This window comes from Balaenoptera physalus (genome assembly GCF_965194825.1).
Source record: "Balaenoptera physalus genome assembly, chromosome: 13".
NCBI classification, from domain to species: Eukaryota; Metazoa; Chordata; class Mammalia; order Artiodactyla; family Balaenopteridae; genus Balaenoptera; species Balaenoptera physalus.
The window spans coordinates 11,062,291-11,082,843 of record NC_138892.1 but is presented as its reverse complement, the minus strand read 5'-3'; the positions used below and the strand labels follow the sequence as shown (position 1 = coordinate 11,082,843).

The 20,553-nt window shown below is 55.5% G+C and overlaps 1 protein-coding gene across 4 annotated transcripts in view; it reads left to right on the top strand.

Moving 5' to 3' along the window:
- Positions 1-20,241, top strand: part of CYTH4 (cytohesin 4) — a 33,436-nt gene extending 13,195 nt beyond the window's left edge. For 2 of the 4 annotated variants that reach the window (XM_082420047.1, XM_082420050.1), the window contains 11 exons: positions 581-645; positions 1,852-1,918; positions 3,425-3,543; positions 5,214-5,294; positions 6,880-6,992; positions 8,831-8,979; positions 14,736-14,847; positions 16,275-16,351; positions 16,728-16,799; positions 17,306-17,460; positions 18,266-20,241. In XM_082420047.1, the coding sequence (XP_082276173.1) occupies positions 581-645; positions 1,852-1,918; positions 3,425-3,543; positions 5,214-5,294; positions 6,880-6,992; positions 8,831-8,979; positions 14,736-14,847; positions 16,275-16,351; positions 16,728-16,799; positions 17,306-17,460; positions 18,266-18,338 (1,083 nt within the window). In that variant the 3' untranslated portion in view covers positions 18,339-20,241. Of the gene's footprint in view, positions 1-580; positions 646-1,851; positions 1,919-3,424; positions 3,544-5,213; positions 5,295-6,879; positions 6,993-8,830; positions 8,980-14,735; positions 14,848-16,274; positions 16,352-16,727; positions 16,810-17,305 lie in introns of all 4 variants that reach the window. The other 2 variants (XM_082420048.1, XM_082420049.1) reach the window with 2 other exon arrangements.
- The last annotated feature ends 312 nt before the right edge of the window (positions 20,242-20,553 follow it).

The window sequence follows — 20,553 nt, the reverse complement described above, 5'->3', positions numbered from 1 at the left end:
GCTCGTAGTGGCCACAGAGTCTAGGGAGCGGGACAGGGTGAATGGATGGATGGAGGGAAACCAGAGAGGAGCCGGGGCCTGACCACTGGGTGAGAGTTTGTACCTCCTGCCTGGGGAGGCAGTAAGGAACCATGGATGGAGTTTGAGCGGAAGAAGGGCCGGCACCAAGCTGTGCTTCAGAAAGACGGCAGCTGGATGGAGGAGGGCTTGTCGGGAAGTTTTGGCTCAAGGGTGGGACACTTTTCAGCTGCAGAGGTGAGAGATGGGAAGACCAGAAATAGAGTGGGGGAAAGGCTAGGGACTGGGGACTCCCTCACCCCAAGAGAGGAGCCCCGGGAGAACTAGGTATAAACAGAGGCAAGAAGTTTGGCTTGGGATTTTGAGGATATGAGATATTCGGGAAAGGGATCCACCAGGGGGAGGGTCCCTTAGTGGCAGCTCAAGACAGAGGTTTGGGAATCATGCCTGGAAGTGGGAATGGTTGTGTTTGGGGTGCGGGGTGGGGGGGTCGTGAAGCTCTTTCTGTCCCAGGCTCCGCCCCCTGACTCTACCTCCCCACCCTGCCCCCGCCACCCCACAGAAGCTGAAGGACGAGATCGCAGATGTGTTTGCTCAAATCGACTGCTTTGAGACAGCAGAAGAGAGGTGAGGGGCCCGGCAGGGGACCCTGGGAAGCTGCAACAGTGGCTTCCTGAGGATGTCACATGCCATGAGTGAGAGTGAATGAGCCCAGGTCCTGGTGAAATCAGGGGTCGGACCCCCAGAGGGGAGGCATAGGGGGGTGAAATAGGAACAGGGCGGCCCTGACACTCCATCCCGTGGTCTGGTCTGGTCCTTGCTTCCAGCAGCCCCTCTCTTCAGCAGCAACCCCGTTCTCCCACCTCCTCCACCCAAAGTCTCTCCCAACCCACCCTGACCCAGCCCCTGACCAATCGCTGGCCAGGAGCATCCTGGGATGGGCCAGGGAGAGGGGAATTTCAGCCCCAAGGATGAGGACAAGGAAGCCAGGGGCGTTACGGGGACAGGAGCCTGGCCTGTGGCAAGGCCGAGGCTGGTCCACCTCACTCCACCCATAAGATGTCACAACCCCACCCCTTCTATAGGAAGACTGCCCCTGGCTCTGTGACCTGCGGTTGGTCCTCCCCTCACTGGGCCTCAGTTTCCCCACTTGTACAATGAGAAGGTTGGTCCCTACATAATCCCCTAGGGCCCCAGGGCACTGACTCCTCCGTACGGTGTCCCAGGAGATCCCCACCCTGCCCCTGCCAGCCTTCAGTTCTCTGATGCCTCTGATCTCCACCTTCCTAGCCCAGACACGTGCACGCACTCACGCCCGCATACACACGTGCACTGCCCCTGTGTCTCCAGCCCCAACAATGACAACAACATAACACTTACACGGCACCTAACACTAGCTATTTTCAATGCTTTAACCTCTCAACAATGCTTGGGGGGCAGGTGGTAGAGTCACCGCATTCTACAGATGAGGAAACTGAGTCCCAGAGAGATGAGTGGGATTTGCACCAGGAGCCTGGCTCCAGAGCCTGTGCTCTCACCCCCAACCTCCCTGTTATCTTGCTCCCCCTCTAAGCACGGGGCCCCTCTAAATACCCCCCCCAGAAGCATCTCTGGCTCCTGAGGCCACAGCTCCAGAGCTGGGCCCATTGGAAATATGGTCTCGTAGCTCAGGAAGGGGCCCAGACCCTGCATTTCTCACATTTTCCCCGGTGATTCCAGCCCCACTTGGAGGCCCTTAGGGAATACTGGCTCTAGCTGAGGGAAGCATCCTCGGGGATTGGAGGGGTGTCCCGGGGTCCGGGGGCGTCCAGGCTGATGTCTTCCTGTCTACAGCCGCATGGCCCAGAAGGAGAAGGAGCTGGGCATCGGGCGCAAGAAATTCAACATGGACCCCGTGAAGGTAGGCAGTGCGGGGGCCGAGTCAGGGGGCTGGGAGAGCTACATGCTGGGTCCCTCCACAATGTCCTTTTCTTCCCCTCAACTGACACAATTACCCACTTTACAGATGAGGAAACTGAAGCCCTGCGGGGCTCAGCATCTTATCCTGCGCCTGTTATGGCTGGGGGCTCCGCCATCCCACAGCATAGTAGCCCCAGGGCATGAGGTGGGAGCCAGGAGGATGGGGTGGGGTCTGTGATGTCTGTCCCCCGCTCTGTGAGTTGGACTTTGGGCAGTGGGGCCCTTAAACTCTGGGGCTCAGTCTCCGGAAGTGTCTTCCAGCCCCTCGGCTGGGGGAGCCAGTCCTGGGACGCTGGCGTGGAGCCCTGAGCCCTCAGGGCTCAGCTACGCTCTAACCCCACCCCCGGCCCCACCCCCACTGGCCCCAGAGCACCCCCAGTCCCCACCCCTCGCCCAGCCAGGTGGCCCTGGTCTCCTTTCCTGTAAGAGCCGAGACAGGAGGAAGCCACAAGTTGACACACGGAGGTGGGGTCAGGGAAGCCAAGGGGTCCCTGGAAATTTACTGCTCTCGCTTAGAAGGCTGCCTCTTCCCCATCACAGGCCTCCCGTGTCCCACTGGCACAGCAATCAACCCCTGCCCCCATCCACAGGGACCACACACACACACACACACACACACACACACGCACGCACGCACGCGCTAACTCACTTCCTACCTGATCCTGCCTGAGCGCCCCTCAGGGAGGGGCCACTGAGGGGTCCCCTGGGCCATCTGCCTGTCACTCAGAGCCCTCCACAACCTGTCCCCCCTCTCCCAGCAGCCTCTTCTCCAAAAGGGATAGGGGCTCGAAGACATCATCATGGAAAACCAGACACCAACCCCTCAAACTCCTAAAATTAGATGACAGACTTCAAGTGCCTGGGTTGTGGGGAGAGATGTCTGAGATATTGTCAAATCAGAAAATCGGGCGAGGCACACTTCCATTTTCACACAGAAAAGGGAGGAAAGGACCACCCAGGAAACCATCTACCTCCAAGTGGTAGGACTGAGCAATTTCCTCTCCTTTTGACTGAGCAGTTTTTTTCTAATTTTTATACAATGGACATAGATTACTTGTAAGAAAAAATGAAACACTATGTTTAAATAATATGAATTTTAAGGGGGACAAAAGGAAGGGCTGAATCATTCAATCTTAAAATTATAAATTCATAGAATCACCGAAGCATATCATCAAAGAGTGTCAGACTGAAGGGAACCCTGGGGAGCACCTGGCATGAACCTGCTTCAAGGCAGGAACCCCATCTCTCTTTGCATGTCTCTGCTGATGGGGAACTCACCACCTTACAAAGGCAACTTCTTTTACGGAGGGGACACAACTTCCCAGAACAAGCTCTGCCAATGCTAGAATGCCAGGCCCAGGGCTCTGGCCACGGGGGCTCCCTCCCTCCCTCCTCCCAGCCCAGCTGCTGGGCAGGGCTACTCACAGGCTCTGTGTACCACCTCCAGGGCATCCAGTATCTCACTGAGCACAAGCTGCTAATCCCTGATGTCCAAGATATCGCCCAGTTCTTGTACAAGGGCGAGGGCCTCAACAAGACGGCCATCGGCACCTACCTGGGGGAGAGGTAAGGAGGGTGGGGCCTTAGGGAGGCAGAGAATGAGGGTGTGCAGGTGTGCACAGGTGTGGGTGAGGGGGTTGTGTGTGCAGGTAAGTAAGGGAATGAGTCATGTTAGGAAAGTCATAACTCCTGGGGTTGAGCAGGCTAACTGATCACGCCCCTCCAGACCCTGAACCAAGGCCTGCCTGCCTGCCTTCATTCCTTCCTTCACTCATTTAGAAAACAAGTAGATATTTTTAGTATCTACCGTGTACCAGGCAGTGTTCCAAGCCCTGGATTTACACCAGTGAACAAGATAGGCAAAACTCCTGGTCGGGGGGGCGGGCAGGGGGGTTAAATTGGGAGTATGGGATTAACAGATGCACACTACCATATATAATAGATAAACAACAAGGATTTACTGTGTAGTACAGGGAACTATATTCAATATCCTGTAATAAACTATAATGGAAAAGAACTGAAAAAAGGAATACAGATATATACATATATATGTATAACCAAATCACTTTGCTGTGCACCTGAAAATAACACTGTTGTAAATCAACTATACTTCAGTTAAAAAAAAAAAAAACTACTGGGAATTCCCTGGATGTCCAGTGGTTAGGACTCGGCACTTTCACTTCCATGGGCCTGGGTTCAGCCCTGGTCGGGGAACTAAGAGCCCGCAAGTCACGTGTCATGGCCAAAAACAAAAACAAAACAAAATCAAAAAACTCCTGCCCTCAAGGAGGTACATTCTAATGGGGAAGACAGATCCCAAAATATGTAAAATAAGTTAGAAAATTATAAATTCTTTGGAATACAAATAAAGCAGGGAAGGGAGATGAGAAAGTTCTGGGAACCATGCTTCGAAGGCTGTGACTTTAAATAGTGTGGACACAAAGGGTCTCACAGAGAAGGTGAACTTGACTGAAATTTAAAGGAGGTGAGCAGTGTAGCTCTGGGGGAAGAGCATTTCAGGCAGAGGGAGCAGTGAGTGCAAAGGCCCTGGGGCAGAAGCCTGCTTAAAGAACAGCAGGCTAGTGAGACTGGAAGAGAGAGAGGAAGGGAGAAAGTAGTAGGTGACAAGGTGGGGATCCCTGAGAGGGTTCTGGGCAGAGGAGTGGTCTGAGGGGACCCTTCTGGCTGCTGGGTGGCAGATAGACTATAGGGGACAGGCGTGGAGCTGGGCCAGCAAGCCAGGAACCCTTCCCCCAGGCTCCCCAGAGGACACTCTCCTTCTCCTAAGCAAGCAGGGAGCCCAGGTGGCAAGAAGGGCAGCGCTTTCTGATTTCAGATCTGGGAAGGGGAAGGAAATGGGGGTGGGCATTTTCTCTTCATTTTACAGATGCGTACACTGGGGCTTGGGGAGGTCAAGTGGCTTGTGTGGGGTCACCCAGGAAGGAAGTGACAGAGGAAGGATTTGACTCAGGGCAGGCTGCTCTGAAACCAGAGCTCCCCTCCTGGGTGAGGACAGAGCTGGTGAGCTGTCGGCGGGGGGGGCGCCTGCTGTGTGTGGGAGGGGGCGGGGGGCCAGTGATGTGGGCTCAGACAGATGTGAACAGACCAGATGGTGGCTGGATTCAGAAGGAGGACATCTCTCCCCTCCTTGGCCTCCCCCACCTCGACCGCCCCCAGGAGGTGGGTGCCAGCAAATGCCCGAGTGTGTCCCGCCCTCCCTTCTGCCTCCTCGCCAGGGACCCCATCAACCTGCAGGTCCTCCAGGCCTTCGTAGATTGCCACGAGTTCGCCAACCTCAACCTCGTCCAGGCCCTCAGGTGAGTGGTCCAGGGGGCAGGGGCCTGACCCTCGAGGGTGGTACGGCAGGAAGGGTTGGGGCATCACCCTCCACATGGCTAACAGCACAAACAAGGCATCAGGAGAAAGAATCAATAAATGAGGGAACTCCCTGGCGGTCCAGTGGTTAGGACTCAGCGCTTTCATTGCTGAGGGTCCGGGAGCTAAAATCCTGCAAGCTGCGTGGTGCGGCCAAAAAAAAAATTTTTTATAAATAAATAAATAAACTTAATTAATGACATCATCCCCCACATAGAGCTGAGGTTAGATGAGATAATAGGTGTGGGCTGCCTGGAGGAGCACCTGGCTCGTTACTACTACTACTGTTATCATATTACATCATTATTATAATAATATTTAATCATAATCATTATTACTATTATGACTGCCATTCCCATCCCACTGCTCTTTGGATTAGTGTTTGTTTTACTTATTTTATTAATGCAGCTTAGTGTGTACTGCATTTATTATTACTTATTATTTTCTAATTAGGATATTATTGTTGCTACTCATTTTTACAACAATGGGAGGCATTACAGTATATGCGTTAGGAGCACAAGCTCTGGAGCCAGACTGCTCAGTTCATATCCTACCTCTGCTACTCACCCCTTGGGAAAGTCACACACACACACACACACACACACACACACAAAAAAACCTCTCCGTGCCTCAGTTTCTTCATCTGTAAAATGTGGATACTAACAGTACCAACCTCATAGTGGGGTGAGGACTAAGTGAGAAAATGCTTAGAATTGGTCCACAGTAAGTGCTTAGTAAGTCTTGCTGCTGCAGATGATGCCTGGAAAATCAGCTCCTGAGTGGGGGCATTTGTTCTGGGCTTTGATGGATGATTAGGAGTTTGCTAGGCAGAGAAGGAAGAAGCCACCACCATCTAAGCAATGTGGCCTTCCCTCTAACTCCCATGCTTTTTAAAGGAGAGGAGTAGGTTGGGAGTCTCCAACATTCATTCGTTCATTTATTCACCTGTTCATTCTTTCACTCACTCAGCTAGCCTTTACTGAGCAGTTACTGGCTGTCCCAGCTCAGCAGGAGATGTGAGAGGAGCAGGCACTGCCCTTGCCCTTGGGGAACTTAGTTGGAAGCTGTGGAAATCATTCACTTCTAAGAAAGGGGTGCCCAGCCAAGGGAAGACACTCCTCCAGGGTCCCACAGTCAAATCCCAGGACCCAGTGGCCAGGCGGGGAGGAGCCTCAGAACCCGGGAATCCACAGGGCTAAGGTGGACTGGCACGCAAATGGTGCTGGGTCTCAGATGGGCAGAGGGGTGTGCCCGCTCAGCTCCTGTATTCTAGAAGAAAAAGCATTTCTTGGATCCGTCCTGCAGTCTCGGTGCTCGAAGAACAAATTCCACTGACCTCCCCCCGCCCCGCCCCGCCCCCCGCACCATGAGCCTAGATGACAGGTGCAGAGTCTCTCATTAACAGGATAAAGAGACTAAGCCTGGGAGACACAGAACAGCTTAGGGGGTGGGGGGATGGAGAAGCCCCTAAGCCCCCTCTGAGAGCCTCCCCCACCTCCACTGCCCATGGTTCTGTTCTTCCCCCAGACAATTCCTGTGGAGCTTCCGACTGCCAGGCGAGGCCCAGAAGATCGACCGCATGATGGAGACCTTTGCCACCCGATACTGCCTCTGCAACCCAGGTGTCTTCCAATCCACAGGTGCCAGTGTGGGAGGGGACCCTGCCAGACACAAATCTGCCTTCCGAGGCACCTCGGCCTCTCTACCCCCTCAGGTCTCTCCCAAGCATCCAGACCCTGAGAGCTCAGATCCCCTCATGAACCCTCACTGAGTGCCAACTCTGTGCCAGGCCCTCTTGTCTGCTGGGTGCTTGTCAGGCAGAGCTGCCTCAGGGCATGATCCTTGGGAGAGAAGGCAGGAAATAATGGCACAGGGTGCTAAGGCATCAGTGCCTCATCTGAGGGCAGGGATGGGGGACTCAGCGTGTCCAGGCTGGCTTCCCAGAGGTCCTGAGGTCTGAATGGGGTTTTGAAGGATGAATAGGAGTTCTCCAGGAGGTCAAGGGGAGAAATGGCCTTTTGGGCAGGAGTTCTAGTTTGAGCAAAGGCACAGAAGCATGAAACAGCCTGAGCAGGATGCAGGGCGCAAAGGGGTATAGAAAGATATCAGCAAAGCTCAGTCCTCCACATCCCCCAACATGGTGGGCGAAAAGTCATCATGGCAGGCTTGTCCTGGCCTCTTCTCTGGGTCTGAAGATACCATAGCAATAACCAAGTCCACATATTGAGCACTCCCCATGTGCTAAGTGCTTTACCCATGCAAAGTCATGTAATCCTTACATCCACTCTACAAGGTCATCAGTGTTCTCACCCCTGCAGAATACAGACTCCGAGACGTGAAGGGAGCTTTTCAGCAGTATATCCATGGGCAAGTCCTACAGAGCATTTGCCTACCTTGTAGTTATATACAAATTAGGGATTTGCTTGTTTGTTATCTGTCAGCCCCACAAGTCCAAATATCTCACAAGGGTGGGGACCAGACAGATTTTTTCACCAGTGAATCCCCATTCTGCAGCACTTAGGAAGTACACAATAAATATTTGTAGGAAGGAAGGAATTTTAAAGCACCAGATTTGAATCAGAGTCTCACTACTTAATTTTGTGACCTTGGACATGTAACTCACTCTCCCTGTGTCTCAGTTTCCTAATCTGTAAAATGGTGGTGGTAACAGTGCCTACCTCATAGTGTTGTCAAGGGCTGTAAAGAGCTTAGCACAGAGCAAGCACCAACATTAGTGCCACTGCTACCAGAGGTAGAATCATCGATGTTCTAGAATATGAAGCTACTTCAAAGTTAAACCTCCTAATATTGCAGATGGGGAAGCTGAGGCTCTGGGAACTCAGGTACTTTCCAAGGTCAACCGGAGAGTTGGGGACACAGCTGGACTTCCCTGGCTCTGGACCCAGGGCTTTAAAACATCATAGAGTAGCGATCACCTCCTTCCCAAACGCTCAGCCCAGCCTCGCTCCTGAGCACATGAAAGCCTGAATAATGGAACAGGAGCACGGCTCCGGGAGCCCCACAATGCTAATAAGATTACCAAGTGACACGTGACGAAGCCCTGAACAGTGTTGCCAGCAATAAGCATCCTCTGAGTTCCAAGAAGGCAGAGAACAGAGTGGGCAGGGGAGCTGGAAGGGCTCCGTGGGGAGGAGGGCTGGAGCTGGAGCCCAAAGAGCGGGAGGGTTTAAGTGGGTAGAAAGGGAAGAGGAGGGAGTGCCTGGCAGGGGGCCCAGCGGGAGCAGAAGTACCAGGGTGGGAAGGCACACAGGGGCTCGGGAACTGACAACTGAAGCTTGTTTGGAGCAGGGAGCCCCATAAGCGTGGGAGGCGAGGCCAGGCGTCAAATGCCAAGCCGGGAGGACAGAGTGGACCTTCAGGACATTGAAACGGCCCATTCTTGGCCCCTGGAAGGGATTGGGGCAGGGGAGGGGGGAGTGGCCAGGGCCAAGACTGTGACCGCTGTCCCGTCCCGCAGACACCTGCTACGTCCTGTCCTTCTCCATCATCATGCTCAACACCAGCCTCCACAACCCCAATGTCCGGGACAGGCCGCCCTTCGAGCGCTTTGTGTCCATGAACCGTGGCATCAATGACGGCAGTGACCTGCCTGAGGAGCAGCTGCGGGTAAGAAGGGTGTGGCCGCACCCAGCCCCGTCCCCAGGCATCCAGGAAGAGCCCGTCCTTAGGTCCATGGCCCAAGAGGGGCTCCTCTAAGATAGGTCACTCCAGGAGAGGGCGCTGCTGAGATGGCCCTCCCAGGTTGGTAACTGTCTTGAGAGGGACCATCACAAAAGAGGTTGGTCCCGAGAAGGGCTTTCCCAAGTGAGCCCATCTTAAGAAGGAGGTCCAAGACTGAACACCCAGGAGCTCCTCCCAGAGCTCAGCCTTTGGGGAACTCTGGGCACCCATCATTCACACCTTCCAGAAAGGGTGCCTCACGCAGCCTAGGTCTATTTTTTGGAATCCCAGATTCTTAGACTCTCAGTGGGTCAGGGCTGAAAATCCCCAGACTCTGCTCAAACCCCTCCCTCTTTCAGAGAGGAAGGAACAGGTCTTCCACAGGCTACACATCAGCTCGAGAGTCGAGAACCCAGGCCTCCCATCCCCTCCTCAAACAGCCCCCACCCCTGCTACACTGCACCGAGCCCTGTGCCTGGCATGGGGCACCCAGGGATGAGTAAACCCACGTTCAGGGTCTGGTGGGAGGATGATACACATGTGAATTATAACCCTGCGTGATTCATGCTGCGCTGACCGTAGGAGACACAGCTATGGAGACACAGAGGACACTATTATCACTCTCCTGGGAGCAGGGGAAGGGTGCCATCCTGGAAGACTCCACAGAGGAGGTGACTTTTGAACTGGGCCTTGAACGTTGAGTGGGAGTTTGCCCAGAGGAGAAGCAGGGAAAGGACATTCCAGAAAGAGGAACTGGCCAGCACCTGACCTGGTTGGTAAAGGGAGGGGCTTCCAGAGTGGCCAGCTGGATACATACAGACAGTGATGGGCACCAAGGTTGGGCCAGAGAGACCACAGCTTCGAACGACAGCCTTAGGAGCTTGCCTACTTCCTATGGGCAAAGTGGAGCCAGGAGCTGTTTTAGAAACACAGGAGTGAGATTCAAAGCCTGGCTCTGCAAAAATGAATTGACGATTCATTTCTAGGACCAGAGACGCCCCAGAGCTCAATACAGCTTCAGTTCCCTCCAGGTCAGAGCACGGCAGGAGGGGAGGAGACGGTGTGAACCCCACCCTGGCAGCTCAGCACCCTGTGTACCTCCGACAGCAGAAGTCTGGTCGGTGGGGGGAGAGCCTGAGTCTGGAGCGATTCTGGTGCCCCTCGGTGTTTGAGAACAGCCTCGCCCTTAGCCCACCCCCCTCCTTGGTCCCCAGAGACAGTTTATCCTGGTGGGCAGGGGGCACGACATAAAATGAGGGCTTGAGAGTAGGTTAGAGCCCAGGTCAAGTCCCATCTCCCCATTTGCCTGCTGGGTGACCTTAAATAATGACTCACCCTCTCGGAGCCACCATTTCCTCAACCAGGAGAACAGGGATAATGATGTCTGCGTCACAGAGCCGCTGTGAGTAGTAATTTTTAAAAATGTAAAGGGCATAGCCCATGCCAGGTACATAGCACAAGCTCTAAGTGGTAGCTTAGGTCGCTATTAAGAGTAATTAATAATAATTTAAAATCCCCAGCCCTTAGTAAAATGCCTAAAACGTGAAAAGCATTTGAAAACTGGTAACGCATCTCATTGTGGTACTTGGGGCAGGAAGCTGGGCGCACCTTGTCCAGCAGGTAATGAGTTAATGACATGCCAGCACCAGTCCTGTTGGATCTCCCAGGTGCCACTTTATTGCTTCAGCCCCCAAAAAGCCTCCTTCAGCAGCTCCCTCCTTAGGTATTTTTCCCAATTCAAGCCTTTTGTTAATAACAATGCACTGCATTTGTATAGAGCTTGTAACTTTCTTCTCATAGGGCTTTCTGGTCTATTATCTCAATTTAGCTTCAACCTCTTCCTGGGAGGTCTGGGAAGGGTTTATTATCCTCCTGGGCAGCCGAGAGGGGCAGGCACTGAGCAGGGAAAAGAATTGGAGTCACAGCCACATCCAAGTCCTGGCTCCCCCATTTTCAAGTTGTGTGACTTTAGGTAAGTGGCTTGACCTCTCTGAGCTCCCGGTTTATAGGATTAGTGTAGGTAAGCTTATAGGATTAGTAAGGTGTTTAGCACAGCACCTATGTCGTTGGACTGGCTAATTAATCCAGAAGCTTCCCAGGACACAAAGTGAACCACACTGGCCTTGTCCTTGCTCTTCAAGGCTTTCACAGGAAGCTGCTCAGGACCGGGGGTCCTCTTGCTTTCTCTTGGGGTCTCATCTTCCCCATGTGTAAAGCAAGGACTCAGCTTTAAGCACCTTCAGGTATTCAGTTTGCAGCTTTGCAGAAGGATTCTCCAGGACACATAACATTTTTAAGTGACCTGATTTATGAAATTAAATTGACACAGATACATCACCTAAAGAGAGGTCACCCCGTGACCATGAGTGTGTGCAGCTGGGAAAGGCTTCAAAGAGGTGCATGATGGGAGCTGGGGCTCAGGCATGTTGAGCGGGTCTTGCCCTGGCCACCCTGATGGGGACGGGGCGAGTGCCTAAGAAACTCAGCCCAAAGGTACAGGGTGTAGACTCAGAAGATGGGAGATCAAATCCCAGCTCTGCCCTTATGGTTGTGTGCCCTTGAGTGTGAGCCTCAGTTTCTCCATCTGCAAAGTGGGCTGATGACACTGACCTCACATTGTTCTCCTGAGAAGCAGACAAAGCACTTCAAGCACCTGGCACCACTCACCTTGACAGGGTTGCCCAGAGAGGGAGCCAGGGTGGAGGAGGGGAAGAAGCAGAGAGGATAGAAGGAGGGCTTGTCCACTCTCCAGTGTCACAGGTGGAGAAACCGAGGTCTGGGCAAGGGAACAGTCTCCCAGTTCAGGGCATCTTCTGCTGCAGGCAAGGCTGGACCTCCTGGGTTCCTGTCCAAGCGTCTCCATCAGAACTGACCATGTACTGGACCCATTAAGTCATCTCGACAACCTTAGGCAGCAGGTACCATCCCCAGTTTACAGCGAAGGAAACTGAGCTCCAACAGAGGTAACTGGCCAAGGGTCTCAGTCTGTGAGGAGTCCAGATTCAAACCTATGTCTGTCTGACTCCAAAGCCCTTCCCTCTGCAGAGACCAGAAAGCAAGATTAGGGGATGGAGATCTTGGCCGTGTTTCCCAGCTTCCAGTTTCTTCCTGGCTGGAGGAATCTCAGCTCATATCATGGAAAAGATGGGGGATTGATGGTTGGCTTCAGGCTCGGCTAGATCCAGTTGCTCAGTGAGGTCAGAAGAGCGCAGTCTGGTCTCTCCATCTCTGAGCAACCTCCTCTTCCAAGTAGGCTTCCCTCTTAAATGGGCGTTCCCCAAGTTGCAGCAAAGATGGCCTGGGCAGCTCCAGGCTTCCATCTTGCTTTATACTTTAAACTAGAGTCCCAGAATTAAGGCTTATTGAATTAAGGCTTATTGACTGGCATAGGTCACAGGTCACTCTCTGAACCCGTCACTGTGACCAGTAGGATGAAATGCTCTGATTAGCCAGATGGGAGTCATTCGCAGTCTCCTGGAGCCTGGAGGCGTGGCGGGTGGGCAGTGAGCGTCAAACCCCTGAGCAACCTGCACAGAAAGTCCAGGTGCAAGGATGTTTTAGTACAGGGGTCGGGGGCGGGGGGAGCCTGGGGTTTACAAGGTACAGGAAATGTGGGTGAACTGAGCTGTTTCCCTTGTGGGGGCAGAATGTGTAGGCTGTAGGGCGCCCGCCAAAGCTGCCATGGGGCTCCCTGTGGGTGTCATGAAGGATGAGGCCCTCTCTGTCCCCCTGCTCACCTCATTGAGCCTTCGGAATATTTGTCTGTGCTGCCAGCTTTGCTGACAAGGCCTTGCTACCACAGACCTTGTTCAACCGTCCACTGCCACTTGGGGAATCCCAGGGCCAGGCTGGGCCAGGGCAGGAGGGGTAAAGCGGGGCTTCCCGGCTGCTCTAGGGATGCAGGGGCTCCAAACAGAGAAAGTGGTCCCTGCTCTTCCCCACTCACCCCACCACAGCCAGCGGAGCCCACTCCATCAAACCCAGGAAAACCTGCTTCCAGCCGGCACTCTCCTCCCCCCATCTCTTACCCCTCCGCCACCCCTAAGCTCCTGGTCAGAAAAGACCTTTAAAAACCAGAAAACACCATTTCTAAAACTTTGGGGAGTCGAACAGTACTTGGGAAAATTTTCGTTTAAAATTTCGAGGAAACCGTCTGAACAGCAGCACAGACAACCGCAACAGAAGGAAATGATTTCATTATCTCAACGATAGAGACCCAGCATTGTGTCTGGTTTTAATCAGCAGAATTAGACAATTTAGAATGTTTTTTCCAAACACTCGGAAATCTGGGCAGGTCATCTATGGAACGCAGTGCCCCACGGCAGGGGGTTCAAAACACACAGGGGTGATCTGTTGCCAATATCCACAACTCTCCCACAGGGAGGTCTTCGCCCTGGCTTGCATACTTCCAGTGACAAGGAACTCATTACCCCTACAAGGTTGCTCCTTCCATATTTTAGCAGCTCCAACTTCTAGAAAGTCCTCCATAGAGAATTAAAATCTGCTTTCTGGAAAATTCCTACCCCCTAGAACAGGTCTCTGGTCTCTGCCTAGGAGAGGGGGCTTTAAGAGCCTAGGTCAGCATCCCATCTTGAGTCACAACATGGGCAGCCAATCTCCAACTCCCTAGCAGGTCCTCTGTGTCCCCTAACCCACGGTACACCTGGAAGTCTAGCTACTGCACCTAAGAGAAGAGGAGACCCCTTCCCCCTTAGATGTTGTCCAAAGAGGCCCTGAATCTGGCTGCTGTGCCCCAGAGTGAGTGAGTGAGTGTGTGTGTGTGTGTGCGCGCACACGCACGCACGTGCACATGCACGCACACTGGTGAACCTGTGTGTGGGTGTACACATCCCAGCCAAGCATCCTGTCTCCAACACTCTCAGACGTGGGGGTGATGGGCCCTGACTCACTCATCTGACCCTTAAGCAGTGCTGGGTGGTCAGGGTGCAGGTGGGGGCTTCTCCTCCTCATCATCTTCCCCTTGACTTGGGGGCAGGGAGGGGCTCTGACCCCAGTGTAGTCCATTTACTCTCCCTAGAACACTGGGGGTCAGCACTGTCCGTTCTTCAGATGAAGACAGAGCAGCTCAGAGAGGTTGAGGGATGTGCCCAGGGTCACACAGCCATCAAGTGACCGAGCTGGGATTTCAACCCAGGTGGCCTGACACTGAGCAGGTGCTCTTGTTCCGCCCCGCGTTCTCCTGCCACTGGCTGGGATTCCAGCGGGAAGGTGGGGGATGGGAACCATCAGCCACTCGGTCAGCAAACAGTTGCTAACCTGCTTTAGGCCAGGCCCTGGGGGAGGCTCTGGGGTTATGACACCCAGGCCTTTCCTGGAGGAGCTCCCCATCTACTTGGGGAAGTCAGCCTCAGCAAGCAGACTGACAGCAAAATACTGACAGCGTGGGGAGCATGGGTGAGGCAGCCAGCGCGGTCTCTCTGCGGGGCTCACCCCACCGGCTCCATTCTACAATAGCACAGGGGGAGGCATGACATGGGGTTGGGGACAGGGGAGCACCACTGGGCCTGGGGGGACCAGGGAGGGTTTCCCCCAAGAAAGCCAGGGACCAAGGAGGAGCTAACAGGAGGGGAAAGAGTTTGCCCAGAGGGCCAGTGACCTGCCCGAGGCCACACAGACTGGACCCAGGCCCTGGACTGGGATGAATGTCACAGCGGGTCTTTCTCTCGCTTCTCTCGGGGCAGAACCTCTTCGACAGCATCAAGAGTGAGCCCTTCTCCATCCCCGAGGACGATGGCAACGACCTCACTCACACCTTCTTCAACCCCGACCGCGAGGGCTGGCTGCTCAAGCTGGGTGAGAACGTGCTCATGCACGCTGGGGGACACGCACCGACGTGCCTGCACCCTCACGCAACGCGGCTGCCACACTCATGCACTTGACATGCAGCCTCGGGGGTGCAGTCAGGTCAGCCCCAGGTCTCCTGACCCCTGGAGCAGCAGTCTGCCTGTCCCATCCGTCCATCTGTCTGTCCTGGGGATGAGGGGACAGTGCAGGAGGGGAACGATAAGCAGGAAGTGGGGACGGGAAGCTGACTGATTCATAGATAAACGCTTCAACCGCAGGTCATTCTTCCTGCAGCAATTCTGAGGAAGCCCAGACCCAGTGAGGTTAGGGCATCTGACCAGGGCCACACAGCCAACCAGTGGCGGATTTTGGTGGGCAGAGGGTTGGGTGTCCTTGAAAGACAGAGGGAGGGAGTGTGACAGGATGTGGCTCGGGGAGCCTCCCCTCAGTGGGACTAGGGGACACGGAGGGCCTCGGGCCTGCAGAGGGGAGCTGTGGCGGGTGCCACAGCTGCAGCTGGAGGATCTGGCAGGGGAACTGCAGGGCCCGGCCGCATGCCCCTGCCACCCCCACACACTCCTGGGCGCTGCCCCAGCAGGGGCAGCCCAGCCAGGCACAGTGGTCTTCCAGAGCAGGGGAGGACAGACGCCTCGTGTTGGAGCAGGGGCCCTGGCCTGGGGTGCCCATCCAAGCCCTCCATCTCTCCAGACCCACCTCCCAGTTGACCCCCCTGCAGACTGCAGCCTCCTTTCTTGCCCAACTGACTGTCCTCAGTCCCGGGGCGGCTCTAAGTCACAGATCCCTGCTCCTCCACCCATCCTCAGCCTGAGCTTCCACAGCTGCAAAATGGGGATAATCGTCCCTGGGACAGTTAAATGTGTGGGAAGCCAAGCACTTGGGCTCTGGGGCTGGGACACTGGGGTTCGAATCCCAGCTCTGCAGCCAAACCTCGAGTAGATGACTTAGCCTCTCTGCACCTCAGTCTCCTCATCTGTAAAATGGGGTTAATAATGGTCCCCTCCTCATAGGTGGTTATAGGGATTAGTAAGTGAAAGTTTTTTGAAATCTCTAGAACATTGCCTGGCAAATGAAAGATGAAAGGCTTAGCACAGTGCCAAGCAGGGAGCGGGCCAAGGCATGAACGGAGGGGTGAGGGCAGCAGGAAAGTGCAGGGAATGACCAGCCTGACCCAGGGCCTGATCATGGAGGATCCTGGGTCAGGCAGCTCAGGGGCAGTGCGGGGGTGATAGAGCCACTCAGGTTTTAAGTCGGGAAGGGATAGATAAGGGAGAAGGTGCGGCAGGCAAGGGGTTGGGGGCTTTCTGCTCAGGTGGGGGCCCAGAGAAGAGCATCTGAGGCCCTGCTCTTCCGTGGAGGGAAGTGCTGGTGGCCCAGGGCAGAGGAGGGCTGACCGACTCCGCCATTGGCTTTCGCAGGCGGCCGCGTGAAGACGTGGAAACGACGCTGGTTCATCCTGACGGACAGCTGCCTCTACTACTTTGAGTTCACCACTGTGAGCCTTACCCTGCCCTGCCCCTCCCCCCAAACCCTTTCCAGACTCCCACTAAGCGGTCCATTGACAGAGCTTGGGGCCCCTTGAGATCTTTCGGATCTCCTCCATACCCATTTTACAGATGAGGAAAACTGAGCTACAAAGAAGGGAAGGGGCCGGGCCAAGGTGCAAGGCAGAGCTGGGGCTTAACGTCAGGACTCCTGACTCCCAGCCGGGGCTCTTCCCGTGCTGCTCCCCTGCCCTCTCCAGGACTGCACAGAGTCTGGGGAGATGGGCACACTTCTCTCTGGGTCTAGGGAGCCCCCAAGGTCACTCCCTGCCCTTGGCTTTGAAGCTCCATTTGCAGATCCTGACCTTGTCTCCCGTTCCCCTGCAGGACAAGGAGCCCCGGGGAATCATACCCCTTGAGAACCTCTCAGTGCAGAAGGTGGATGACCCCAAGAAGCCAGTAGGTATCGGTACGGAGGCCCGAGGCCGGAGCGGCTGCGGAACTTCCAAATCAGGGTGGGAGGAGAGGGCGTGCCCATCACACCTGCCGGGTGGCTCAGGGTTGCCTCAGTCTCCCTCCTGGGGCTGTGGATCCTGGGGGCAGGTCAATGGCATCAAGGGGGCCTGGCCTCGCTGACTCTCAGAGCCTCCTCCTGACGCTGGCTCAGGGATGTTAAGTCTCTGCTCATTTCTGAGCCTCAGTTTCCCCATCTGTCAACTGGGGATTTTAAGAAGAATCATGGATTTAGGTCGAGCCAGGCACGTAATAAGTTCTCAATGTGAGGAGCTGCAGCTTCTGCCCCTTTGCCTCTCACAGGAAGGCTCGGGGGTCGGGTATGTCCTGCCACTCATCCAAGCACTGGTCTTGCCCAAGTGTCTAGGCCTCTCTGAGCCTCCCGGAGAGCCCAGTATAGCAGCCCTTTCCTCCCACCCCTGCCCTGCCTTCACCTGGCCACTTCCCCACAGTTCTGCCTGGAGCTCTACAACCCCAGCTGCCGGGGCCAGAAGATAAAGGCCTGCAAGACAGATGGCGACGGCAAAGTGGTGGAGGGCAAGCACGAGTCCTACCGGATCTCAGCCTCCAGCGCTGAGGAGCGGGACCAATGGATCAAGGCCATTCGGTAATGCGTGGCCGGACTGGTGGGGAGGTGTCTCCTGTCACCTTCCAGAAGCAGCTGCTTCTCTTGGAGCCCAGTTTCCTTGTCTGTAAAGAGGGCTAACTCTAGAATCTCCCTCCTGTTTCTGGAACGCAAATCCCTTCCACACATATCCCTTCTGTGAGCATCCCCTCTGGGCCGGCACAGTGCCAGGTCCAGGACACAGGGGAGAGAGGCACCGACTTCACAGGGATGGTGGAGGATCACGGGAGATGTTGCATGTAAAGCTCTTTGCCCAGCGCCTGTTAACATCAGGATCCAAAGTGGCCCTGGAAAGACCTGGTGGAGGTGGAGGGGAAGGAGGCCTTTCTAGGTGGAATGAGCAGTGCAGGCAAAAACAAGAGGGCACGTCAGGCCAAAGCCACGCTCACCTCCGTTTTACGGATGAGGACTGAGGCCCAGAGAGGGGAGGGACTTGCCCAGGGCCACACAGCCAGTGAGGGGCAGAGCTGGGACCAGCAAGCAGTTCTGCTGGTTCCACCTGGGCTCTTGTCACCTCCTTCTGAGAGTCTGATGGGAGCCTGGAGAGGGGTCCAAAGACATTTGGGGGCAGAATTCCCAAGGCTCTCAGGCCTCAGCCTCACCGGCTCCGGTACCGCCCGTGGGACTCTGGGTTAGGCCCTCGAAGCTGGACACACCCTGGCTTGGTCCTTGCTGGGGTCATCTGGCTTTTCCCCTGAGGCAGGGCAGGCCGACCCCTCCCTGGGATATGAGACTCTTTATGTCAGCCTGCCCAGCCCTGAGATCTTTTCACCTACTCTCACTCCAGAGCCAGCATCACCCGTGTCCCCTTCTACGACCTGGTCTCTGCTCGGAAGAAGAAGATTGCCAGCAAGCAATGAGCTTCCTGGGAGGTGGTGCCCGGCGTCCTGGGAACCCCGTGACCTGTGGTACCTGGAGACCTACCTCCCACCCCAGGGCACCCTTTCCTGGCCCGCAGACATCCTCCCTCAACCCCCTTCACTTCAAACTGACAGCAGAGGGGAGGAAGGGCTCAAGAAAGAGGGTGGGTGGGAACCACCGAGGGCTCAAAGCCCGACCATGAGGCCGCTGGCCTTGGACACCCAGGAAAGGCCCCGCCCCAGCCCCAAGTCCACCGCAGTAAGGGGTGAGGAAAGCAGCCCAGAACCCGGCACCCGGCCCTCTCTCTGGGGCTCAGTTTCCTCTCCTGTCAGACGTCTCCTTGCCCTCTGAAATGCTGTCAGCCCTCAGAGCAGGAGGGGCCTGCGTGCTTCCTACCCTCCGCCATGGTGATGCCTCCTCCCTCTGCTTAGGGCGTTTCTCCGCCAGCCCCTCCACCGTCCTCAGCTGGGGCTTGGCCTTCCCTGCCCAAGGGACACACGTACACATCTCAGACCCACCGACAAGACCTCTGGGAGACCCGAGAGCACAGGACTAGAAGCCCTGATGCCACAGTCTCAGTCCCAGCTCTGTCTCCAACTTGCTGTGTGCCCTCGGCCAAGTCACCCTCCTTCTCTGGTTCCTGGAAAAGTGCGGTGTTTGGGGAGAAATGTCTTGGCCCTCCTGGCTCTGTGCACCGCCCCCACTGCAACCTTCAACCTGCCAGCAATGGCCTTAGGTAGGTCCCAGCAGGGCGTGAGCTGGCCACCTCCCTCCTCTGAGACTGCTTCCTCTCGGTAGGACAGGATTGGACTGGGTCTCCCAAGGAGCTTCTGGCTGGAGATGTCTGCACCAGAGCTGGAGGGGGCTCTGGACTGAAGGCTGCTGGGAGGCAGAGAGCAGAGTGGGCTCCATCCTCAAGGATGTCCATCTTAGAGAAGGGGGGTGGTGGGACTCCTCAAGAAAATGGCAGACAGCATCCCAGACAGATGTACTCAGGCGGAACTGGCGGTACAACCAAGAAGTCAAGAAGAGAGCTTTGTGAGCTGTGGTTACCAAGAGGGCTGCCTGGAGGCAGCGGCCACGCCAGTGGGTGACACAGAAGCTTGTAGCAGAGTCTCAGCTACAGCTTCCCTGCTGGACCACTGCCCAGGGCTCCCGTGGTGGTGAGCAGGGTCCCAGCATCCTGAGATCCTCGGGAGTAGCACCATCAAGAGTGGAACTGACTTCCCAGCCCACAGGCAGGCAGCTCTCCAGGGAGATTCCAGCCTGGAGGAGGATTCCACGAACAGGTTTCTTCTCAGTAGCACTTCTCACCCTGTCGCACAGGGCCTGGGGGTGTCCCTGGAGGGAAGTTCCCTGGCAGGAAAGCAGGATATGGGGTTACCTCTGCCCCACTCCCAGCCTGCGTGGGCAAGCCGGAGCAAGGTGGATTCCCCCCGGGAAGGGAGGCAACCTCTCCTCCCCTCCACCTCCCACACACATGCACACTCTCCAGGGTGTCAGGATAGAGTAGCTGCCTTGCAGTGGTGAGAGCCCTGTCTCTGGAGGTGTGCAAGAACCTGGTAATGATATTGCACTGAGGAGGATCTGGTTGGGCATCTGCAGGAAGAAGCCTTACAGGACGTTTGAGGCCTTCCACAGACTCCATGTCAGCCTGGGAGCTGAGCGCCACCCCTGCTGCCTCATTTGGCCCCTGAAGGGGCAGCCAGGCGTCATGGGCTCTGAGGTTCTCTCCTGCCCCTGGTTATACACTGGCTGTGTGATCTTAGTCCACTTCCTTCCCCTCTCTGGTCCTCAGCTTCCCCCCGCCCCCATCATTGAGAGGGTGGAACAGGGGATTTTCTGGGCATGAGTGGCTGTTCTGGGAATCACTCAGAATAGAGAATAAAGCTCATGATTCAACTCGTGAGTGGGGCTCTGTCCTGCCTGTGACTACATCTCCCATCCTTGAGCCCACCCTGCCCCTTCACCTTCATCCTTTTCCCAGCCGGAGTGCAGGAGGGCCAGACAGGGAAGAGTGGACACCCCAAGGACCCTGGACCCTCATCCTCTGGGCACTGGGGCTGCCACACTGGGCAGATCTCCAGGGGCTGGATTTGTGTCAGAGGTCCCTCAGAGCATGGGCAGGAGTACACTGGTTCTGCCAAGGCCGGGAGAAAGCAAAAGAACTTCCCAATAGGCTGCGCTGTCTAAAGAGAGAAAGAATGCTGCTCA